The following is an 18,787-nucleotide window of genomic DNA, read 5'->3' on the forward strand; positions in this document are numbered from 1 at the left end:
ATCCTATGTTTTATTTATTTATTTTTTAAAGTTTTATTTATTTACTTGAGAGACAGAGTTATAGACAGAGAGAGGTCTTCCATCCACCTGTTTTATTTTACGCATATAAAACCACTATATTAAGGAGTACATACATTTTAGTACACTATCAAGAGGTCAGGCAGGGCACAAAAAGTGTTAAGAAACTTTGCTTGAAACCATCATACTGGAGTGACATGAAAATTTACTTACTGGTTCAAGACAAAGTAACTTTAAAAAAAAAAAAAAAGATTTACATTTGAAAGTTGGGATTATAGAGAGAGATTTTCTGTCCCCCGTGTTGCACCTCAGATGGCTGCAATGGCCAGGGAGAAACCAGGCTAAAGTCAGGTGCCAGGAGCTTCTTCTAGGTCTCTTCCATGGGTGCAGGGGCCCAAGAACTTGGGCCATCTGTTGCTGCTTTCCCAGGCTCATTAGCAGGAAGCTGGATCAGAAGTGGAGCAGCTGGGACTCCAACCCTCACCCATATGGGATGCCTGGATGTCGCTGTACCACAATGCTGGCCCCAAGACAAAATAACTTTAAAGAAAATCAGATTTAGTGGAGTGAACCAGAAGATGGAAGATCGACGTCTCTCTGTCTCTCCCTTTCTAACTCTGCCTTTCAAATAAACAAAGTAAATCTTTAAAATAAATAAATCAAATTTATTGTATCCTACAACAAACCACGTCACTTTAAACTGTAAGTTTTGATATTTTGACAAATTCAAATACAATAAAATTAGAGAACTTTTCTATCACCAGCTCTTACATTGCTTTCTAGTTAATTCTATCAACTGTACCTTTTGTTCCTAGCTACCACTGATTTGCTTTCTATTAGTATAAATTAGATTTATTTCAAAAATCCTGTAATTTTTTACATAATGAAACTACCAGAAGTGTTTATGGTTACAACATTCCTTAAGCTGAAACTTTAAATTACTATATCAATAATTGATTTTATTTATGCATGAAACTTACCTTATAAAAAAAATACTGTACAAGGGTAGCTATTCTAATATAATAAAAATGACCATGAACAAAAAGTAATTTGGAGAGGAATTTAAATCTAGCTATTGCATAGTCACTATTTCTTGCAGCCTGTCTTCCTTCTTTACCCATGATTCCTGTAATACAGAAAACAAAAAAGCATGATTACTGTTAACACACAGAATAATTTTCATCATACATCTGAAAATATCTTAATTGTTTATAGTGGTTGAACCTGAACTTACAAAGAACACTAAATCCTCATTTACAGCAGATAGCAGTTGTCCCTAAAAGTTATTCTACTTAAATATGTAATAGACAGTTGGAATACATACCTGACATGTAACATCAATTTTCAAGGAAGTATAATAAAATACAATATTATAAAAATAATATTGAAAGTTAAGGATCTAGTAGGTGCATAAATTATTATACTGATAAGCATAAAACATGGAGTAATAGAATTCTGACAGAATGCTATGAAATAGCTTGAATTTCACTATTACCAATGAATATATTCACTGAAATTATTCATATTGAATTGTTTGAACCTAGCAAAAAATAAGCAAGTTTAACTCTTTTAAAACTTTTATGTGTAAGTGCTTTTTCAAGAAAAAAATATTTAAAATAAAATTTTAAGTTGTACAATATCATTTAAATAATTGTAACCTTTTATCTGACAAATATGAGTATAATTTTTAGGTTACAATAATCATTTAGGCTTCAAAACAGCAAAAGAGTTATTGCCAAATTCATTTATTTTCAATATAAAATAAACTTTTAAAGCTTACTTTTCAAAGTTAAATTTTAAATTTTGTTATTAAAGTTCAAAAGGCTCCAAAATGTACAAAGAAAATTACCTATTCATGGTGCCTAGAGAAAACCACTGTTTTCTGTCTATATCCTTTTAGAATTTCCTTCTGCATACTTTGTGTCTGTGTATTTAATATATATAAGCAAATGTGTACAAAAATGAGATAGTTACAAAATGCTTTTGTTACTTAATAGAGTGTGGATATCGCTTATAATATATCCACGGGTACTTCAAAAAGATATGGAAAAATTGAATTAAAAGGTAAGCTATTTGGGGCCAAAAAAAACCTTTGCAATCTATACATAGTCTTTTCACAATATAAATTTTCCATGAACTTTGAGGCCCCCTCATATCTTTATCAACATATTCAATCATTTTATTAAAGAAATTCCTGGATGCATAACTGCAATGTCAATAGGCAGATATGGGGATTTAAAAAAGTTCATGGAAAAATAGGATTAAAATATAACGTGCATTTTCCATGAACTATGTACACTTACAATTTCGTTATGAATAAGAGTGCAGGGTATACCAATCTATAATTCCAGTAAGAATGCTTGAGAGTATCTGTTTATCTATATCTTTGTCAACTCAGGTTTAACAATTTTTGTAATTGCTGCCAATCTGATAGGCAATTTTAACCAGCATTGCTTTGACTGTTAGAGATTGAATACTTTTTCATTCCTTCTGCATATTTCCACTTAAGTTTTTTCCTATTCTGCTTACTTTGTTAATACATCACATATTAGGAATATCTGACTTCATCAGATAATCTGCAAATATGCTAGTGTGGCCTCTGGTTTTAAAATTTATTTTCCACCTTACGAGATTTGAAATGTGTCTTTCATGACCTACTTAGCAAAGTTTTTTGTACTTTAATATATGATATAGAGAGTTTCATCAAATTATGGAGATTTATAGAAACAACAATGTACAAACTAGAGAGGACATCGACTTTTCAAAATGAAGAGTTAATTATCTCAAAGAGGAAGGAGCTGATCTGGGAGATTCATTGGAGACATCAGACTTGACAGCTTCTCAACACAGGATATTACAGGCACTATTCTAAAACAGAGACTTGTCCAACTCTTCTGTCAAAGTTTATCCTTCAATAAAAAGTTCATATCCATATTTTCCTCTTTTGCTCTTTATTTGTAAAATAAACTTACAGAGGAAGAGAGGTCAGAATATGCAATGATTAATAAATTAAGAGGTTAAAATATGCAATGATTAATAAACTTAATGTAAGGAAGTAATATCAGTATTTTGAATCCAATAAAAATTTTAGGTAAAAATAGAAAATTGAATAAAGGCTTTTACTGAAATCAGAAACTATCTCACATTTTATATTTTTATTACAGTCTGGGTAATTTTCTACACCTAAAATTATTTTCAAAGTTCACTGTAGAATCTTTAGATTCACAAATAAAGTAAATAACAATAACATTCTAAAACAAGATTTTAAAACCATCAGGGCAACTCTGTAAATCACAAGCTTAGATTTTAAAAAGAGTAAAACAAGGTGTGCAAGTACTCTATAAGTTACAAAATGCATGAAAAAATAGTTTCTTTTATTCAGAAGAATTGGCAAAAATAAAATTCACTACAGTGGTATTTAATTCCTTAAAATTTGGAACTAAAATATCCTAAATGGTGAGTTTAATAGATTTTAACAGAGCTACACAATAATATACTGCTATGTTGCATTTAGTTTTGATTCACATGTCTACAAAAGGAAAATCTGAAACCACCAAATAATTACATCAATTTAAAAAGTTTAGGAAAAAAAAGTCAATCACCTATTCCAACATGTGCTTCCTGTATCATGCTTACATCATTAGCACCATCCCCAACAGCCAAGGTTATAGGTTTCTCAGGGGAGATTTTTATCAATCTGATTACCTGAAAGACAATGAATTAGCTCTTTATCATAGAATTTCAGTTTTCTCATATTTGCATAAAGCCATTTATCTGACCTGACTCTGAATTAAAAGAATGGTAATGAAAGAACTAATCTTGTAATATATAAGAAATGCACTGATTTTCACTTTTTTGAGAGATGTCTCCATTAAGATTTTAGGGAAGTCTTTCAGAAACTCATAACAAAACAGTATAACGTTTGCATTCTATCTCTTAAATACATTTTATATTTTAAAAAGCTTAATAATTTTGTTTTGTTAAAAAATCGCACTTTAATTGAATTCTGTTAGGAAAATTTTTTTCTTTCTCATGAAATGATTCTTTTCACTTGATACATAGGAACGATAATTGCTTTCTCTTACAAAAAAATTGAGAAAATTTTAATAAGCAATCAAAACTAAACCAGATGAAATAAAAATAAATCTTACAAATTCTTCAATGTACTTTTATAAAAAACCTGGACATAATCTGTTTATTCTCCAGTTTTAGTTTCTATAACTTACGGTATCTGAGTTACAATAATTTAGGCACTGTAATGAAATTTTACAAAGCCCAAAAAATTAGATGTCTAATCTATTAGATGCATGTGAAATAATCAGTACTTAATGTGCACTGCAAAAGATATTTGTGAAAGATACAGTCTAAGACCTCAAATTTCATATCTGGAATTAAAAAGAGTTTGTATACATTTCCATTTCAATCATGGGTGGCTGAAATTTAAATATTTCCTGAATATAGTTTTATATTACATTAGGTTGCTTTTCAACTTTTCTACTAAAGATCTGTTTACCACTTGATGGGCACTTTTAGCAAACAACTATCATTTCATGAGAGTAAGAACCACTCGAAGGTGCAGATGGATTGAAGTCTTCAAGGCTCCTTTACCAGCTAAGTAACTAATTTGTGTAATATTAGCTATCACACTTCAAATTTGTATTGCAGCAAGATAAAAAACTGCTGCCCCTCACAGATTTTCTAGTCATTATAAATACTTGAAACTTGAATGTTCAGAGGACTCTGAAATTCATTTAATATATATGGTTAAAGTGATTAAGATTCATATTCTACGTATCACCAAATGAAACTAGGTAAAGCATTAACTTAAAAATATTTTTAGATTTAAATATCTTCATGGGAATTCTCATAAAATATGCATACTTTCGCTTTCTGCAGTGGTGCCATACGACAGCATAACACAGCTGAACAATTCCTGCAAACTTCCATAAATAGTTTTTCATGTTCCCTGAGTGCAAGAGAGAGGCTGGTTCCATCCACCACCAGCCCATGCTGAATCACATGATCTTCTGTAATTCTAAAAGAGAAAACAATGATACCCTCCATAAGATACCCTGAAGTAACATTATTTACACTCATATAGAAAAAAGATTCTTATGAAAGATGAACAGTTCACTCAGTCTGTTTTAAGACTGACAGATCAGGGAACAAATTCAGTTACATAATCTGAAAGTTAAGATTAAGAAGAATTGAGAGACACTGATATGATGAGAGTTCAGTTATGTGATGAGTTTATACAGAAATACAATAACTATATATTTTTTCTTATTGAAGATGATGTATTTATTATTTGAAAGTCAGAGTTTCAGAAGGAGAGGGAGAGACAGAGGAGAGAGATCTTCTATTTGCTGGTTCACTCCCTAGATGGCTGCAATGAGCAGCGCTGGGCCAGGCCAAAGACAGGAGCCAGGAACTTTACTCAGGTCTCTCATGTGGGTGGCAGGGGCCCAAACACTTGGGCCATCTTTTGTTGCTTTCCCAGGTACACTAGCAGGGAGCTAGATTGGAAGTGGAGCAACAGGGACATGAGCCAGCACCCATATGGGATGCTAGTGTGGCAGGCGGCAGCTTTACCTGCTACACTGCAACACCAGCCCCAGTAACTATATTTTCTAAAATGTGAATTATAACACATAATCTAAGGATATTCTCACAAACTGTGAATATGGAAATTCTTACAAAAATATAAATATTATTAGCTACAATTGTAGCAAATTCTAATTTTGAAAAATTAAGTCAATCAAGAATGTTCAGGTAGATTCATGAGCTAGATTTACCATGTGTGTGAGCAGGAAGGAAAGAAATGAAGGACTCAATGCTGTCTTACTGTAACTGCTATAATGGATGATAATGACACATATTACTATGTTGGAACAGGAATAACACCTCACTTGTCATATGCTATGCAAGTGCTACTCAAAAGTATGATCTGACTACCGGCAGCTGGGCAAACTATTGGCTGCCAGAAAATGTGAGGAGGAATCTACTCAATGTACATTAAATTAGGGTTTTCTCTAGACGTATGATGATCTCACAACCCATGGGATATTTAAGAAATATGAAAAAGGGGCCGGCATTGTTACACAGTAGGTTAACGCCTGTGACAACAGCATCCAACGTAGAGCAGCAGTTTGTGTCCCAGCTGCTCTGCTTCCAACCCAGCTCCCTGCTAAAGTGCTTGGGAAAGCAGCAGATGATGGCCCAAGTACTTGCGTCACTGCCACCCATGTGGGAGATGAGGATGGAGTTCTGGGCTCCTGGCTTAAACTAAACCAGCCCTGGCCATTGGAATGATTTTGGGAATGAACCAGTAGATGGAAGATCTCTCTCTCCTCTCTCTGTGACACTCTACCAGTCAAATAAATAAATAGATCTTTAAAATATATGGAAAAGCTTATAGAGTTATGAAACACAGTAGACAGCACCTGTTCATCTCTGTAGCCTCTTAGTTTGCTACGGCCCACACCCTCTCCCACCTACCTTGTTCTGGGGCTACATTTTCCTATGGATTCTTGAGAAAGCCTCCCTCCCAGCTCTGTGAATGTGCATACCTTCCCCCTCTGCTTTTGGTATTTATCCAGTTAACTTCTCACCTCTCAGGAGGCAACAGGGTTTCAGTTCTTCCAGAGCTCTCCCTGATACTCTAGGTCCAGGCTAAGTTTCCCTCTCTGCCTGTCTCAGTCACAATTCAGTTGTGACAGATCTATGACAATGTATTTACTTCTCTGTTTTTCCTACAATCCATGTATTTTGAGAATAAACAACATATTTTATATGACTCTCTGTTCCAAATGGCTAGATAGGAGACCATATATGTTTGTGAAGAAAGGGATATATAAACTAAAGCAATCAAAGGTATGGAATTCCTGGCTCTACCTAAGTTTTTCATAAACATTTTTAGAAAGACACTTCCTGAAAGTCTATAAATTGAAATCCTATTAACTTACATGTCTATAGAAGAAAACATATTCTACCAAAAAGACTTAGTATCTTCAAAATATGGTATACAACTGATGGAAGACCTCGGTCTCTCCCTCCCTGCCTCCCTCTTGCTCTCTCTCTGTTTCTGAATCTCTAACTCTGCCTTTCAAATAAAAAAATAAATCTTAAAAAAACCACAAAAAATGGTATAAATTTCACACAGCCAAGTGCTATAGTCTGTCCCCTCCAAAATGCATGCTGAAACTTAAGCTCTGTAATGGTGGTATTAAGAAGTAGGGCACTGGCCGGCACTGCGGCTCACTAGGCTAATCCTCCGCCTTGCGGCACCGGCACACCGGGTTCTAGTCCCGGTCGGGGCGCTGGATTCTGTCCCGTTTGCCCCTCTTCCAGGTCAGCTCTCTGCTGTGGCCAGGGAGTGCAGTGGAGGATGGCCCAAGTGCTTGGGCCCTGCACCCCATGGAAGACCAGGAAAAGCACCTGACTCCTGGCTCCTGCCATCGGATCAGCGCGGTGCGCTGGCTGCAGCGCACTGGCTGCGGCGGCCATTGGAGGGTGAACCAACAGCAAAGGAAGACCTTTCTCTCTGTCTCTCTCTCTCACTGTCCACTCTGCCTGTCAAAAAAAAAAAAAAAAAAAGTAGGGCATTGAAGTTGGTGCTGTGGCTTAGCAGGCTAAGCCTCTGCCTGCAGTGCCAGCATCCCATATGGGTGCCAGTTCATGTCCCAGCTGCTCCAATTCTGATCCAGCTCCCTGCTTATGGAAGATGGCCCAAGTGCTTGGCCCCTGCACCCATGTGGGAGACCTGGAAGAAGTTCCTGGCTCCTGGCTTTGAATTGGCCCAGCTCCAGCCACTGCGGCCATCTGAGGAGTGAACCAGCAAGTGGAAGTCCTTTCTCTCTGTCTCTCCTTCTCTTTGCCTGTAATTCCAGCTCTCAAAGAAATATATATATATTTTAAAGAAGTGGGGCCTTTTGGGAAGTGATGATCGTAAGGGCTCTGCCCTCACGAGTGGATCACTGCTCTAGGACGCAGCATTCCTGGAGGCAACAACAAGGCACCCTCTTGAAAGCAGGCAGCAGCCCTCATCAGGTAACCTGCTGGTGCCTTGATCCTGGATTTCTCAGCCTCCAGGAGTGTGGAAAAAACAAGCAAACTCTCGTCTTTATAAATTACCTGGTTTCAGGTATTTTTCCATAGTGCACAAATGGACTAAGAAAGCAAGCCTTAAATCTACTTTGAGTATAGTCTTCACTTTAATATATAAACTTACGTTATTTATTTGTTGGAGGGGGAGGGGGAGGGGAGAGGAAGGGGAAGAGAGATGGGGAGGGAGGAGAATGAAAGAGCAAGCTTCCATCTACCAGTTCATTCCCCAAATGCCTGAAAAAGCTGGGGCTGTACCAGAACTGAAGCTGGGAACTGGGAATCCAGGTCTGCCACATGGGTAGCTGGAGCCCAGTTATTTAAACTGTCACTGCTGCCTCCCAGGGTCTGCATTAACAGGAAACCAGGAGTCAAACTCAGACACTCTGATGCCAAACACCGACACCTTAACTGGCATCTTAACTTCTAGGCTAAATGTCCACCTAGGTTCTTTACTTTGTAACTTTTGCACAAAAAAGGAAAGGAACAATACTAATCATTGTAACATATTCATGAAAAGCACTTATATTTGAAGACTTAAAGATATATGCTAAAATACAAATAGTATCTATAAATGCTTATAATTATTAAGCATTTAATATTTTTATTAAATGCATAAATGTATCTATAACTTTTAGTATTTTTAAGTATATATTTATTTATAATCAGAAAAAAAAAAGGAAATGAAATTTCAACAAACTTTTATTGACTAGGTTGAAATCATAGTAATAATTGAGTACAACTCCTAATAGAAGTCTACTAATGAGAATAACATCTTTTTGGGTGGGGAATAATATTTCACTTCATTAGAGTTCGAAGTTAATGTTCCCTACCTACCTACCATCAACATTAATTGTAAACATTTCCTTGTTAGCACTGATTCATCTGTAAGGAGATTTTAATTTTAATACAACAGAACTGTATATATGATCTAGATGTTAAATTCATTCTTGAAAATGTCTTTCCAAGCAGGTAGGCCAGCTAAAATATCACCATATAATAAACATAATAGTTTGCCTCCTAGATCAATAATAAAATCATCTCCACTTCACTGTTTCTTAAAATTGTGATATTGTAAGCCCATTCTTCTTTTCTTGTTTTGACATGATGGTCATACACTGACAATAAAGGGTACAACATGGTACTATACAGCATCCCCCACATCAAGTTCTATGAGGGCACTTTAAGATGTTCATGGAAGGCAGAATTAAAAATTCACAAAGGTTTTGAAATCCGTGCACAGCTTTTTTCTTCATACACATTTTCCAAGAACTTTCTAAAGGCCCCCCTAACTGCGGCACTGTGATTTGCAGCGGACCAAGCAGCAGTGTGAGGTATGGGAGAGCACTTCAGAGGTCTCTGCAGCAACTAGTCAGCTCTGCTGTTGGAAGAGAAAATCAGTCATTTGACACCATGTAACAAATCAAAGTGGCTGCACTCCAATCTACTCTACAGACACTGACATTTGAATTTCATTTAGTTTTCATGTCATGAAATTGTATTCTTTTTTGGATTCTTTTGTATCCATAAAAAAAAAAATGTAAAAACCACTTGACCCTGTCAAGAGCAAGCAGTGGCAATGGGACACAGTTTGCTGATCCCTGACCTGAATGATGTAGATACCTATATTCTTACCTTCTGGCAAGCTGCCTTAATTGTTCAGCACATTCGCTGTCTGATTTCTGGTTTGTAAGTTCAAGGATGTTCATGGTTCTATGAAAATGTCCACATGATAAACTCACACTAACAGCTGTTTCATGTTTATCTCCAGTAAGTACCCATACTTTGATGCCAGCCATTCTCAATGCTTCAATAGTTTCTCGAACTTTATCTTGCAGTCTGAAAATAATAGGAAGAAAACTGGTAGCAGAAAATACTCTTCTAACTCACTATGTAAGTATAAATCAGACAGTATATGTGAGGTAAATTTTGGAGTCCTTGACATAGGAATGCAATAGCATAGCAATGTAACTGGAATTTTCTTCCATTACAGAAGAATCAGGAATAATCAGATTAGTAACGATCTGGCTAATACAAAATTAAATCTACAAATTTGTATTTTAAGAGTGTATCTTCAAAGGTGATTTTGACAAGATCAATTTATGTGGTCTTCACAGAATCCTAGTTTATTATTAGGAAATCTAAGTTTCAAATCTCTCTCTTTTTCTAAGAAAATTTCTCTAATCACTCATAGTTCAAAAATCACACTGGAAAACAAAGGACTATACAATTTCAGGTAAGTCTCAGAAATCTCATGAGAACTAAAAAGTTAATGAAAATTAAAATGTAGATTTAAAAATCTAAAAACACCCTTAGATCTAGGGAGTACAGGAAAACAAAACAGTCCTGATTTGTAGGATTCAGCTTAATACAAGAAACTGTGAAACAGTCATTGAGATAGATGCTGGGGAACACAGACAAAGAACGAACATGCTTCCATGAATTCACGGGCTAACAGAGAAAAAAAATCTCTAAACAAACAGTCGTAATTCAGTGCTGTAACAGCAGAAATAACTATGAAACATGGAGACTTCACAAAGAGATTTTTAAACTGTTAGGTGTCAGGAAAGAGCTTGCCGTAGTGGGGCTAACATTTGAGCTCTAGGTTATGAACAGGTATTCGTAGATGGAAAGGGAGGACTCATCCAGGCAGAAGGCACAGCCTTGCCTTGGAACAAAGGTACAAAGCAAATGTTTTAACTACAGTTGGTGTGCAGTGGAGAACAACTGACAGCATGGCATCATTCAAATGAAAAGCAGGAGCGGGCAGCGGTGAGAGGGAGGCTGGAGAATGACACAAGTGCTTCAAATCTTTGTATAGTATATACAGGAGTAGTCCAAAAACTCAAGTCTACAGGGAAAACCATGGAGAGCTGGTTTCTTTCCTCTCTTTCAGATATGTGGCTGGAATGAAACTGTAGTGACTGGGAAAAAAATCAAGGCTTTAAGTCTCTATTTTGATTTTAAATATATTAAGTTATTACAGGATGTTAATCAGTGAATGCATTTCACACATTAGAAACATTTGGCTAGAAAAATTTTTGCAGAAAAAATGATACTTGCCTGTCTTCCACTGCTGTAGCTCCAAGTAATATCAGGTCTTTCTCTATATAATGGAAGACATCTGCCAATTTCTCTTCCCGCTGCTGCAGGGCAGTCCTGGCTTCAAACAGGCGTCTATCTATCACTTCATATTCTTTTGATGTAAACTGTCTATATGCTACACACAGAGTTCTTAGCCCTTTCTACAACAAACCAAAAACATTAAAGATAAATGTTGAATACAAATAACTAATGGAAAAATAAGAGGTTTTTTCATACTATTTGTTGAATTCTTAACATAGTTAAACATATGTGTATAAAGTCAATTGAAAATAGATCTCAGTGAAAAATAAGAGTGGGAATAAGAGAGGGAGGAGGAAAAGGGGTGGGAGTACGAGGGGTAAGAAGAGGGTAGGCACTGTGGGAGGAATCACCATGTTCCTAAGGCTGAAATTATGAAGTATATGAAGTTTGTAACTGTAAAGCTGTATAGTTCTGCATACATTCCTATAGACTCACTTCTAAGGGTACAGTTTTTAAACCGTAAGACCCAAAATCCCCTTAAGCTGGGTGGTAAAAATATCATCTTACATGTTAAAGTGATCATATGGATAGGATTAAGTGTCTGGTAATAATAACATATAGAATTTAAAAGGAATGAATGCTCCAACATGGAAAACAGTCTACACAACAGACTCAAAGAATGACAATCGCTTTAAGCAGCACTCTGACCTCAGAATCAGCCCTTAAAGCATTCTGGTCTGGCTGAAAAGCCCACGAGAACATTTCAGGCACGGAAAGCCAAGACACTGTGGCAAAAAATGTCCTACATGAAGGACCTCGGTGGGTGAGACCTCAGTGGAAAGAAGGGGTCGTCAAAGAAGGAGGTACTTTTCTCTGAAGGGAGGAGAGAACTTCCACTTTGCTTATGGCCTTGTCTAAATACTGACAGAGTCTGTGGATTCAAAAGGCTTCCATAGCCTAGGCAGTTCATGTCAATGTCAAGAGCCTTGGGGGATCACTGATGGCATACATAAGAGTGTTAACTGTTAAATTAACAACAGGAGTCACTGTGCACTAACTTCCCATGAAGGAGCTCTGTTCTCAAAAGAGTTGTATTATAATTATGTCTAAGTGTTCACAAAAGATGTATCATTCTTGGGTGCTTCTTTAAAGTTAATTAAGTTTCTAAAAAAAAAAAGAAGTGAAATTAATTTCAAGATGCAATGACTTTGAACAGCCCTTGTTTGGACTATTGAGGAACAGTTTTGTTTTTTTTCCCCCCATGAAAACTGTTGAACTCTTTACTTAGTATAGAGTTGGTCTTCTGTGTATAAAGTTAATTGGAAATGGATCTTAGTGAAGAGTGGAACTGGAAATAGGAAAGAGAGGAGGGGGTAGGATGGGAGTGTGGGTGGGATGGCAGGTATGGTGGGAAGAATCACTATATTCCTAAAGTTGTACTTATGAAATGCGTGAAGTTTGTATTCCTTAAATAAAAGGTTTCTTTAGCGAAAAAAACAGAAGCAATGATAGAAGGAACATAGGAAACATCTATATATACAAACAGTCCAGCTCTCTAGGAATAAAAATGCATTATGCATCAAAACAGATCTATTTTCAATTAACTTTATACCCAAAAGATTAACCCTATACTAAGTTGATTCACAACAAGTACTTCTGGAATATCAATATGCGCCAGCACTGTTTTACATATTAAAATGATGGTAACATAGAACAATGTCTGTGTTCTCTTGGATGGGACAGTGTGGTAGATAAATTAGAGCATAAACAATCAGGAAACAAAAAAATGGCGAAAAATAAACTATAAACTAGTAAAAGAAGAAGGTGAACAGAGATGAATATGGGGCACACATTAACAGAAAATAAGGCATCCTGAGGTCCAAGACTAAAGGAGAGTTGCTCAGTGATTTTCCTGCTCACATGAATTACAGCTCTTTGTTTTTGTAAGATTCATCTATATCTTTCATTTTAAAAATAAGCCCTCTTATTTAAATATAATTGAGACATAATTCACATTCTATAAAATATTCCCCTTGAAAGAGTGCATACATACCCAAGGGTTTTCAGTATATTCAGAGTTGTGCAATTATTATCACTAAGTCCAGAACATTTCAGCAACCTCAAAAGGAAAGTCCCATCCAGCTGCTTGCAACCACTAATGCACTTTCTCATTCTATGAATTTGCCTATTCTAAATATTTTTTTAAAGATTTTATTTATTTAATTGAGAGACAGAGTGACAGACAGAGGGAGAGGAGTGCCGGGACTAGAACATGCGTCCATATGGGATGCTGGTGCTGCAGGCAGAAGATTAAGCTACTGCGCCATGGTGCCAGCCCAAATTCTTTTTTTTTTTTTTTTTTTTTTTTGACAGGCAGAGTGGACAGTGAGAGAGAGAGACAGAGAGAGAAAGGTCTTCCTTTTGCCGTTGGTTCACTCTCCAATGGCCGCCGCTGCAGCCGGCGCACCGCGCTGATCCTGGCAGGAGCCAGGAGCCAGGTGCTTTTTCCTGGTCTCCCATGGGGTGCAGGGCCCAAGCACCTGGGCCATCCTCCACTGCACTCCCTGGCCATAGCAGAGAGCTGGCCTGGAAGAGGGGCAACCGGGACAGAATCCGGCGCCCCAACCGGGACTAGAACCCGGTGTGCCGGCGCCGCAAGGTGGAGGATTAGCCTATTGAGCCACGGCGCCGGCTGAGCCCAAATTCTAGATATTTTTAAGCAATGGAATAGGTGACCTTTTGTGACTTGCTTCTTTCATTCAGGATAATCTTTTTGAGGTTCATCCATGTTGTGAAATATATCAGTATTCTACTCCTTTAAACACCCCAAAATGTTCCATTATATAGATATACTAAATCTTATCCATTCATAAGTAGATATTTGCATTTTCCCATATTTAGGCTATAGCAATATACAGCTTGTAAAATTAATGTACAAGTTTTTGTTTTTAATTCTCTTGTGTGTATACTTAGAAGTCGAATTGCTGGGTCATATAATAAGTCTATGTTTATCTTCTGAGCAATTGTCTAATTATTTTCCAAAGTAGCTCTACCATTTATAATCCCATCAGCAATGTATGAGGATTCTAGTTTCTCTACATCCTCAGTATTCGCATATATTCTTTTTTTTTCTTTCTTTTTTTTTTTTTTGACAGGCAGAGAGGACAGTGAGAAGGAGAGACAGAGAGAAAGGTCTTCCTTTGCTGTTGGTTCACCCTCCAATGGCCGCCGCAGCTGGCGCGCTGCAGCCGGTGCATCACGCTGATCCGAAGGCAGGAGCCAGGTACTTATCCTGGTCTCCCATGGGGTGCAGGGCCCAAGCATTTGGGCCATCCCCCACTGCCCTCCCTGGCCATAGCAGAGAGCTGGCCTGGAAGAGGGGCAACCGGGACAGAATCCGGCGCCCCGACCGGGACTAGAACCCGGTGTGCCAGCGCCGCAGGTGGAGGATTAGCCTAGTGAGCCGCGGTGCTGGCCGCATATATTCTTTTAATAGTCTCTCTCCACACACTTTTTTTTTTCCCTTTAAAGATTGATTTATTTGAAAGTCAGAGTTACAGAAACAAAGGGAGACAGAGAGAGAGAGAGCAAGCGAGTGAGCTTCCATCCACTGGTTCACTCCCCAAATGGCCACATTGACCAGGGCTGTGCCAGACTCTAGTCAGGAACCTGAAGTGTCTTCCAGGTCTCCTATGTAGGTGCAGGGACCCAAACAGTAGGGCCATCTTCTGCTACTTTCCTAGGCACAGTAGCAGGGTGCTGGATTTAAAGTTGAACAGATGGGTCTCAAACCAACACCGATACAGGATGCTGGTGCTGCAGATGATGGCTTTATCTGCTATGCCACAATGCTGGCCCCAGTAACTCCCTTTTTTAATAGTGTTCTTCGAAGTTGTTCTTAAAACCAAAAGTACCCTTATTCTAATAGATTTGAAGAGAAGATACATTTTAGCAGGTTAAGTCACTGTTACAGTATAACAGAATGGCAGAATTTCCATAATTTTTAATAAATTATTAATTAAAAACTCAGACTTTTCATGAATATATTCTTTTTGGAGTTTTTTAAAATACAGAATTTATACTCACCAAAGCAAATTCATCTACATGAATTCTTGTTTTTTCTATTTCTCCACCTATACACTTGGGGAGAATAGATGACTCGGCTCCTTTAGCAAACAGAAATCTCTCACCTAAAAAGAAAAGAAAACAAGTTATCAAGCTTTTATTACTAGATAAATAAAACTCTGTGAAAGTTCATATTGGTTACCTGATGGTGCTTGAACAATTACACTCATTCTCCTACGATCTGAATCAAATTCTAGAACATGAAGCAGTTTGTACCTAATGGAAAAAATAATAAACATAAAAAATTTACTTTTTTCAATTATTCTAAGTGCAAATTTGGAAAGGGCCCATATTAAAGATACAAATGGCTAATCTAGAACAAGAAATTTATCTCAAGCATATTTCATGTTAATTTATTAATAACACTACATAGAAATAGAAGGAATTAACATCAATTGAGTACTTACCACAGGCCATATACATTATGTACCTTCTGTCATTTAATACCTATGAGAAGAAGGTCTTACCTCTTCTTTACAGAGGAAGATTACTAAACTCAGAAAGGTTAAAATTTGCTTAACATCACGTAAGCTTGAGAGTGGTAGATCAGGGACTGGAATCCAGACCTGCACAGGTCCCTGTTTTTCTCACTTTTAAGAAAGGTGACTGGAGGGCCATGTTATGTAGCAGATAAAGCTGCCGCCCATATGGGCACCGGTTTGAAGCCTGGCTGTTCCACTTCCAATCCAGCTCCCTGCTAATACACCTGGGAAGGCAGCAGAGGATGGCCCAAGAACTTGGGCCCCTGCACCCATGTGGGAGACCCAGATGAAGCTCCTGGCTCCTGGTTGTGGCCTGACCCAGCCCCAGCCATTGAAGCTATTTGTGGAGTGAACCAGCAGATGGAAAATCCCTCTCTCACTCTCTGTCTCTTCTCTTCTCTAACTCTGAATTTCAAATAAATAAATCTTGGGGCCAGTGCTGTGGCACAGTAGACTAAGCCTCTGCCTGCGCTGCCACCATCCCATATGGGTGCCGGTTCGAGTCCTGGCTGCTCCATTTGTGACCCAGCTCCCTGTTAATGTGCCTTGGAAAGCAGTGGAAGTTGGCCCAAGTCCTTGGGCCCTTGTACCCATGTAGGAGACCAGGAAGAAGTCTCTGGCCCTTGCTTCGGATTGGCCCAGCTCTGGCCATTGCGGCCATATGAGGAGTGAACCAGCAGGTGGAGGACTTCGTTCTCTGTATCTCCCTCTCTGTGTCTGTGACCTGCCTCTCAATAAATAAATAAATCTTTATAAAAAAAGACACCTGGTTATGTATGTACAGTGGGGAACAAATGTCCCTCTAGTGAGTCGTAAAAGAATTTGTGTGGATAGGTACATGTAGCTTGGAAAATATTGCAGATGAATCATATATAAATAATTATGTACATATAGAATGCTTTACACATCTCAAAGAAAATTACTGAACTGAATAATATGTTGATGGAATGAGCTAGACAGGCTGCCACATGATAAAAGCTGAAGAATAGGCCTAATTAGTATGAAAAGGCATTGTGGAAAAGCACAGCTGGATGGGGCTGGCGCTGTGGCACAGCGGGTTAAAGCCCCAGCCTGCAGTGCTGGCATCCCACATGAGCATCAGTTTGAGTCCTGGCTGCTCTACTTCTGATCCAGCTCTCTGATAACACACATGGGAGAGCAGCACAGGATGGCACAAATCCTTGGGCTGCTGCACCCATGTGGGAGACCTGGAAGAAGCTCCTGGCTCCTGGCTTCAGATTGGCTCAGCTCTGGCTATTGAAGACATTTGGGGAGTGAACCAAAGGATGGAAGACTTTTCTCTCTCTGTTTCTACCTCTCTCTATACTGTAACTCTTTCAAATAAATAAATCTTAAAAAAGAAAGAAAGAAGAAAGAAAAACACAACTGGAGTTGAGATATCAGAATTGATAAAACAATGAAAGGTATAAGTACAGTAAGCATGGACTAATTTATCAACGAGTGTAAAGATTAAATTAGGAAATATGAGGAAATTTTTCTTTATTTAGCAGAAATCCATGAAACTCAACTCTAAGAATGTCTAAAAATAAACATCTGGGTGCCGGCGCCGCAGCTCACTAGGCTAATCCTCCGCCTTGTGGCGCCGGCACACTGGGTTCTAGTCCCGGTCAGGGTGCCGGCTTCTGTCCCGGTTGCCCCTCTTCCAGGCCAGCCCTCTGCTGTGGCCAGGGAGTGCAGTGGAGGATGGCCCAAGTGCTTGGGCCCTGCACCCCATGGGAGACCAGGATAAGTACCTGGCTCCTGCCACTGGATCAGCGCGGTGCGCCGGCCACAGCGCGCCGGCCGTGGCGGCCATTGGAGGGTGAACCAACAGCAAAGGAAGACCTTTCTCTCTGTTTCTCTCTCTCACTGTCCACTCTGCCTGTCAAAAAAAAAAAAAAACAAACAAACAAAAAAAAAAAACCAAAAAACATCTGGGTAAATTCTGAAATCAATAAGCTGAAATACAGATGAAAAAGTCAGAGCAGAATATTGTTATAAATGTGATGAGATTCACAGAAATACTGACATCATTCTAGTGCCAGAGGTCAATAAACTTTTTCTGTAAAAGGCCAGATAGTAAATATCTCAGGCTGTGCAGGCAACCTATGTTCTCTGTCAAATATCCTGTTTTTTTTTTTTTTTTTAAACATCCTTTAAACATGGAACATCATCTTTGAGTTGTACAAAAGCAAATCATAGGTCAGATTTTGCCAATAGGCCATAATTTCCTGATCTCTATTCGTACTATATATTTAATATAGAGAATAATCCCTGTTAAACATAAGAGTGGGAATAAGAGAGGGAAGAGATGTGTAGTTTGGGGCGTGCTCGGGCTGACTTGCCCCAAATGGTGGAGTTGAAAACATACCAGGGGATTCCAATTCAGTCCCATCAGGGTGGCATGTGCCAATGCCATCTCACTATTCCAAGTGATCAATTTCGGTTCACAGTTGATCGTAATGAGAGGACTGGGAGTCAGGGGGAGCACATAAACAAGTCTAGTACCTGCTAACGCTGACCGATGGAATAGATAAGGGGGAGAGTGGTCCAGCATGGGAAGGGGGATGCTCAGCGGACTCGTGGAATGGCAGATGTCCTGGATGGCGCTCTGGCCTCAGAGTCAGCCCTGGGGGCATTCCGATCTGGCTGAGAAGCCCATGAGAGTGTTTCAGGCATGGAAAGCCAAGACACTCTGGCAAAAGATCTCTGCGAGTGAGATCCCAGTGGAAAGAACAGGTCTTCAAAGAAGGAGGTGCCTTTCTCTGAAGGGAGGAGGGAGCCTCCGCTTTGACTATGACCTTGTCTAAACAAGATAGGAATCGGAGAACTCAGAGGGCTTCCATGGCCTTGGAAACTCATGACTGGAGCATAGGGAGACTGCTGATGCCATAGACAGGAGTGTCGGTTGGTGGAGTCAACAGCGGGAGTCACTGTGCACTTGCTCCTCATGTGGGATCTCTGTCCTTAATGTGCTGTGTATTGGGATTTAA

At 38.5% G+C, this 18,787-nt stretch overlaps 1 protein-coding gene across 9 annotated transcripts in view; it reads right to left on the reverse strand.

Annotated features, from left to right (window-relative positions):
- The window catches only part of ATP11B (ATPase phospholipid transporting 11B (putative)), a 112,440-nt gene that overhangs the window by 31,435 nt on the left and 62,218 nt on the right, over positions 1-18,787 (reverse strand). For 8 of the 9 annotated variants that reach the window (XR_011388036.2, XR_011388037.2, XM_089332122.1 and 5 more), the window contains 7 exons: positions 15,455-15,528; positions 15,274-15,377; positions 11,185-11,366; positions 9,757-9,960; positions 4,900-5,053; positions 3,621-3,723; positions 999-1,144 (listed from right to left, as the gene is read on the reverse strand). Coding sequence is in view for 7 of the 9 variants with exons in the window: in XM_089332122.1 (XP_089188248.1) it covers positions 999-1,144; positions 3,621-3,723; positions 4,900-5,053; positions 9,757-9,960; positions 11,185-11,366; positions 15,274-15,377; positions 15,455-15,528 (967 nt within the window). In the remaining 2 variants the exon portion in view is untranslated. Of the gene's footprint in view, positions 1-998; positions 1,145-3,620; positions 3,724-4,899; positions 5,054-8,805; positions 9,503-9,756; positions 9,961-11,184; positions 11,367-15,273; positions 15,378-15,454; positions 15,529-18,787 lie in introns of those variants that run through there. The other variant, XM_089332124.1, reaches the window with a different exon arrangement.

The sequence above is a fragment of the Oryctolagus cuniculus genome, chromosome 4, assembly GCF_051225735.1.
Source record: "Oryctolagus cuniculus isolate XC-2025 breed Fujian yellow rabbit chromosome 4, ASM5122573v1, whole genome shotgun sequence".
In the NCBI taxonomy this organism is placed as follows: Eukaryota; Metazoa; Chordata; class Mammalia; order Lagomorpha; family Leporidae; genus Oryctolagus; species Oryctolagus cuniculus.